The 6,485-nt window shown below is 48.4% G+C and overlaps 1 protein-coding gene across 1 annotated transcript in view; it reads left to right on the top strand.

Annotated features, from left to right (window-relative positions):
* The window catches only part of CUL9 (cullin 9), a 42,725-nt gene that overhangs the window by 28,413 nt on the left and 7,827 nt on the right, over positions 1-6,485 (top strand). The window contains exons 26-30 of the mRNA XM_008566795.1: positions 3,335-3,480; positions 3,615-3,744; positions 3,862-4,061; positions 4,602-4,852; positions 5,817-6,162. Of these exons, the coding sequence (XP_008565017.1) occupies positions 3,335-3,480; positions 3,615-3,744; positions 3,862-4,061; positions 4,602-4,852; positions 5,817-6,162 (1,073 nt within the window). The remainder of the gene's footprint in view (positions 1-3,334; positions 3,481-3,614; positions 3,745-3,861; positions 4,062-4,601; positions 4,853-5,816; positions 6,163-6,485) is intronic.

Raw genomic sequence — 6,485 nt, 5'->3', positions numbered from 1 at the left:
TTCGGCTACATTTTCTTTCAGGGCATTGAGTTCCTTGTCAATTTCCTCTTTCAGGTCCTGTATACTTTTCCTCATTTCATCATGATGTCTAGCTGAGTTTTCTTGTATCTCATCAGTTTCCTTAGAATTAGCACTCGAAACTCCTTGTCGGTCATTTCAAGGGCTTCTTGTTCTATAGGATCTAGATCTTGAGATTTATTATCTTTGGATGGTGTGCTTTCTTGATTTTTCATGTTTCTGGTGTCTTTTCTTTGATGTTTATTCATTGTGGCAGGGGGTTTCACAGTCCACAGGTTTGACACTATTGACTGACTAAGAATTTGTTGGGGTTGCCAATCTTGAGAGTTATTATCCTTTGGTGGTGTACTTTCTTGATTTTTCGTATTTCTGGTATCTTTTCTTTGATGTTTATTCATTGTGGCAGGGGGTTTCACAGTCCACAGGTTTGACACTATTGACTGACTAAGATGTTGCTGTGGTTGCCAATTTGATATGGCTACCTCAGTGACTGCTCTGTTGGCCACTAGTGCCTTGCGTGTGTGGTTGCCTCGGGTCTTGGGCCTCTCCGGGGAGCCACCTCTCTGGTCAGCTTGGACTCTGCCGGGCTGCTGGATCACGGGGCAGTACCGCAGGGTGTGTGGTCTCTGCTGAGCTTCCACCTCCCGTGCTGGACTTCTGCCTGTTCTGTGCACTCTGGGCCGGGCTGCTGGGATGCGCCAAGGCACCGCAGAGCGTGTGGTCTCTGCGGAGCTCCCTCTTCCCCTGCTGGATGTCTTCCTGCTCCGTGCACGCTAGGCCGGGCTTGGGATGGAGCTGGGTGGCGGCAGTGAAGCCTACCTGCTGCTGGATCGCACAGTGGTGGCCCCCACAAAGGGTGTGTGGACTCTACGGAGCTTCTATCTCCTCTGCTGGATTTCTCTGTGCTCCATATGCATTGGGCCAGGCTTCTGGATCGCGTGGCAGCAGTGTGGTCCCCGTGGAGTTCCCGCCTCCCCTGCCAGATGTCTCCCTGCTCCGAGCGCACTAGGCCAGGCTGGGAATGGAGCTGGGTGCCTGCGGTGAAGCCTACCTGCTGGATCACGCAGTGGTGGCCCCACAGGGTGTATGGTTTCTGTGGAGCCCGCCTCCCCTGCCAGATGTCTCCCTGCTCCGAGCGCACTAGGCCAGGCTGGGAATGGAGCTGGGTGCCTGCGGTGAAGCCTACCTGCTGGATCACGCAGTGGTGGCCCCACAGGGTGTATGGTTTCTGTGGAGCCCACCTCCCCTGCCCGACATCTCCCCACTCTGTGCTCACTGGGCTGGGCTGGGAATGGAGCCGGGTGGCAGCGGTGAAGCCTATCTGCCGGATCATGCGATGGTGGCCCCGCAGGGTGTGTGGTCTCCATGGAGCTTCTTCCTCCCCCACTGGACGTCTCCCCTTTCCATATGCACTTGATGTTATTTTTTTATAGTTTAAATCGGTTGATTTGTGGGAGAGAGTGATGCTAGGGACCGTCTCTTCCGCCATCTTGACTGGAAGCCTAGAATTATCTTTTTTTAACCTCTCAACTTAGTCATTATTATTATTGTTTTATTTGGTGGATGTTTACATTTGCTATTGTATCAATTGCTTTAGTCACCATTCATTTTGTGTCTTGATCCTTCAAAGTTCAGTTTTCTTCCTAAAGTACATCTGTTAGAAGTTTCTTCATTGAGGGAGTATTGGTGGAAAACCTTATTGGTTATCTGTCTGAGAATGGGTTATTTTCACCCTCATTTAAGAAATCTTTTTATTATGGCAAATTTCAAACATAAACAAACAGAATAGAAAAACTCCAATGTACCAACATATATTAACTCAGGGCCAATCTTGTTTCCTCTATTCCTCTACCTACTTTCCCCCACCCCCAAATTTAAAAGGTAAGGACTGTCTTTTTAAAGCCAAGGACACTACAATTATCAATTGTAGTTGAAATTAATAATTTAGAGATTAATAATTCCTAATATCAAATATACAGTCAGTATTCATATTCCCCTGAAATATGAATTATTTTGTTTAGTGAGGATTCAGACAAGGCCCACGCATTGCATTTGGTTGAGCTGTTACATCTCCCTTAGTCTGTAGGTTCCTTGCCTTCATTTTTTTTCTTCCTTGCAATGATTTGTGGAGGAAATTGGATTATTTGAAAAACAGAGTTGTCCACAGCCTCTAGCATGTTCTTCTGTCTCCTTTATTTCCTGGAAACTGATATTTACATGTAGAGGCTTATTCAGATTTGGGTTTGATTTCATGGGCAAGAATGCTTCATCTATAGTACTGTGTCCTTCCACCAGGAGGCATGTTACAGCTCACTATCTCTCTTTGTGATATTAAGATGTATTAGTGGATTTCAGTGTTGTCAGTCTTTTCTGTACATTATATATAATTTTCCATCAGCTTTTCACTAGGCTGTAAGTCATTATCATTGCTTAGGTCTGTCATTTCACTGGGGGTTATGAAATGGTCATTTTCTAGCTCTGTCATTCCTTTATGTATTAGCTGGAATGCTTTCTCTATAAAGAGAAACTTCCTCTCATCGAGTATTTGGTTACCCTGAAGTACAGTTTATATAGGAAAGGCTTGATTCTTCCCTCTTCCCCTTTATTTTTAACTAGTTTTTAAAACAATGTGTTGGTTCTCTAGTATCCTCCAAAGATGACCAGTGAGGTCTTTTAGAAAATGTATCATTATGAGCTCATGGATTTTAAAATGTTTTGAATGAGCTGGCCAGTTAGCTCAGTTGGTTAGAGCATGGTGTTAATAACACCAAGGTCCTGGGTTTGATCCCTGTACCAGCCAGCTGCCAAAAAAAAAGAGATAAAATATTTTGTGTGTTTCCGTCATGCATTGCAGGTGCTATATTTTTGATGCTCATATTGTCCCATCTTTGCCTAGACAGCACCTCTCAGGTTGGCTCCTGATCACTTTTAATACTCTCTTTTTGACAACTTCCTTGCTTTCTAGTATGAGCAAATGTCCCACGCTAACCTTGCCTGAGCTGTGACACAGGAGGAAGAGACCCAGCCTGGTAGGTCTTTAAAACTGAGTTCCTTGAGGGCAAAACATAGCTCTCCTCTCTTTGGAGTTTCTTCCATGGAACCTTGCTGGCTCAGGGCTAGGCACAGGGTAGGCGCCTAAATAGATATCTATGGCTCGTCAGGCAGGCAGGCACAGAGAAGATCTGGAAGCTTGACAACATATTTGTCTAAATGCTGGGGCCCTCTTCTCTGCAAGGACTGGCAGGAGCAAAGCTTGACACCTCAACCCCTAACCCCCTCATTTCCCCTATTCTTTGTCTCCTTGACACCTTCCTAGGTCAGAACCATCCAGTCCTGGACATGGGACCACATCGGCGACTGCAGTGGACGTGGCTGGGCCGGGCTGAGCTGCAGTTTGGGGATGAAACCCTGTACGTGTCCACTGTACAGATGTGGCTGCTGTTGAATTTCAATCAGACGGAGGTGCCTCAGCTCCTTAGCTTCTCTCTGTCTTCTTTTCCACCTTTCTGTTACTGTTCTCCTCAGCTCTGTCCTCTCCTTCCTCCTCTCACTTTCCTTTCTCTTGACTCCTGACTGGCCCTGTTTCTCCTCACCAGGAGGTGGCGGTAGAGACCTTGCTGAAGAATTCTGACCTCTCCCCAGAATTACTGCTCCAGGCACTTCTGCCCCTGACCGCTGAGAATGGCCCTTTGACCCTGCATGAGGGTCAGGATTTTCCACATGGGGGTAGGTCAATGGCGGCTGGCCTGAGCCTTTGCTGCAGTGTGGGGGGTACTACAGTAGGGAAAGAGAACTCATCTGTCCCTCCCCCTCCTCTGGTACCTGACTGGGAGTGGGTTCCAGGTGTGCTGCGGCTCCGTGAGTCTGGGCCCCAGCCCAGTGGGGAGGCCCTGTGGCTGATACCTCCCCAGACGTACTTGAACGTAGAGAAGGATGAGGGCCGAACCCTGGAGCAGAAGAGGAACCTCTTGAGCTGTCTTCTTGTCCGAATTCTCAAAGCCCATGCGGAAAAGGGCCTCCACATTGATCAGCTGGTTTGTCTGGTAGGCAAAGAGGGGACCATGAAGCTGGGGGAGAGGGGGAAGTTGTCATGCTTGACATTGGGTGTTGGAGCTGACGTCATCACAAAGGAAGGTAAACTCTCAATATGAGACTTCTGTAGGTGACATTTCCATCTGGGTTTTCTTTTTTCTTTTCTTTTTTGGCTGCTGGTCAGTACACGGATTGAACCCTGGGCCTTGGTGTTATCATCATCTAACCAACTGGGCTAACTGGCCAGCCCCTTCCATGTGGGTTTTCTACTCCTGATGGGGCAGTTAGACAGAAGGTAGAGATAAGACATCAGTGTTTACCATGTGCTAGGCTCTATTCTGAGTTTGCATGATTGAGTTTAATCCACACAACAATCCTATGAGATAAGTATTATTATTTTATCCTATTTGACAGATAAGAAAAGTGAGGCATGAGAAAGCTCATAACCAATCCAGTCACACAGCTAGTAAGTGGCAGAGCTGGGCACTGAACCCAGGTAGACTGGCTCCCATAGGTAAAAGTAGCCTGCTTCTTTCTTTCCTCCCTCCCAGGTGCTGGAGGCCTGGCAGAAGGGTCCAAATCCCCCTGGACGCCTGGGCTGTGCTGTTGCTGGGGGCGTGGCCTGTACCAGTACAGATGTCCTCTCTTGTATCCTGCATCTCCTGGGCCAGGGCTATGTGGAACGGAGCGATGATCGACCCCAGATCCTGATATATGCCACCCCACAGCCCATGGGGCCCTGCCGGGGTCAGGCAGACGTCCCATTCTGTGGCAACCAGAGCAGTGAGACCTCCAAGCCTAGGTGGTGGTCACCCCCACTTCTGTCCCCTGGCAGGGAGATGGGACGGGTTGTAATTCCAAAGTCAGACTCCCTTGTGCAGGAATGCTTCCTTTCTTTCTTTGGTCACATTTTCCCTGTCCCTGTTATTCCCCCCCCCCCTTTGCTAGTCCTCATTTTCCCTCCCTGCACCACTGTCCCCTTCCTTGCCAATCAGGGGGGGTTTCTCTCCCCATCCTCCTATAGTCAGCCCTTAGGCAGGGGACCCAGACACTCAAGCTCCTTGGTAGATGTTTTTTATTCTAGGAAAATAATGAAATGTCCTGCAAATATGTATTAAGTGCTAACTATATTCTCTGCTCAGTGAAACATACAAACTTTCAAGAAGTTTGTTCTACAGAGGAATTTGTCATAATATTTCCCTAATTAGCCAGCACCCCTAAAGCTTTTAACATCGGATCCAGTTCACCAGAAGCTTTTATGGCACTACTTTTCATGCTTGCTATTTGCATTGTATGTAAAAACAGTTCTCTAGAGTGATCTTTCTTAAATCTCAGCACACATGCATACACATCACCACAGGATTGTGTTAAAATGCAGATCCTGATTCAGTAGAGCTCTCTGTGATACCTGTGCTGCTGGGCCACAGTCCATACTTTAAGTAGGAAGCCTGTAGACTACTGTTTTTTACCAGAGGTGCTGCTAGCATTTTGGGTGAGTCTGACAGTCTCATCCACTATAGGTCACTGACTCCTGCCTGCTAGATAGCTGTAGTGCCTCCAGTCATTGCCACAGCTAGCATCAGCCCCACATTTACAAATGCTTCTTTGGTGGACCCTGCTCTGGCCATTGGTTCGGGTGGTATCCTCAGGCTGGTGAGGTCAGCAAGCCAGGGTGTGCAGTGGGAGCTGGGACCCAGGTGGGGTTCAGTTAGTAGGCTGGATAAGCAGGATGGGGATGCTGACTGCTGGCTCTTTTCCCCGCCAAGCCCAGAAGCTGTGGCTGTCCTGGCATCTCTACAGCTGCCTGCAGGCCGCACCATGAGCCCCGAGGAGGTAGAAGGGTTGATGGAGCAGACGGTGCAGCAGGTGCAGGAGACACTGAACTTGGAGCCAGATGTAGCTCAGCACCTTTTGGCGCATTCCCACTGGGGTGCTGAACAAATGTTGCAAAGCTACAGTGATAACCCTGAGCCACTGCTGCTGGCGGCTGGCCTGTGTCTACCCCAGACCCAGGCTGCCCCCGCACGACCTGATCACTGCCCTGTCTGTGTCAGCCCCCTGGAGACCGATGATGACTTGCCTTCTCTCTGCTGCATGCACTACTGCTGTAAGGTGAGGCCCCACTGTGTCTCCTGCCCCTGGCTTTCCACCATTGGGTTCTAGCCCAGCAGTGCCATTTGCTAACCTGGGTAATGTTTGCTATGCCTTAGTCCTTAAACCAGTTTTGTCATCTGTCAGTGGTGCCACCTGCCTTGATACTCTGAAGGGTGATTTTTAGGATCCAGTGATCTGTGTCAGTGGTTCTCAAACTCTGCTGTATATTATGATCACTGGGAGCTTTAAAAAGTCCTGATGCTCAGGACCAATTAAATCAGAATCTCGAGGTGAAATCCAGGCATCCGGAATTTTTTTTTTTTTTTTTTTTTTTTTAAAAG

Source organism: Galeopterus variegatus, unplaced genomic scaffold (assembly GCF_000696425.1).
Source record: "Galeopterus variegatus unplaced genomic scaffold, G_variegatus-3.0.2 Scaffold269, whole genome shotgun sequence".
Taxonomy (NCBI): Eukaryota; Metazoa; Chordata; class Mammalia; order Dermoptera; family Cynocephalidae; genus Galeopterus; species Galeopterus variegatus.
Note: the sequence above shows the minus strand (reverse complement) of the source record. Positions and strands in the feature narration are given on the sequence as shown.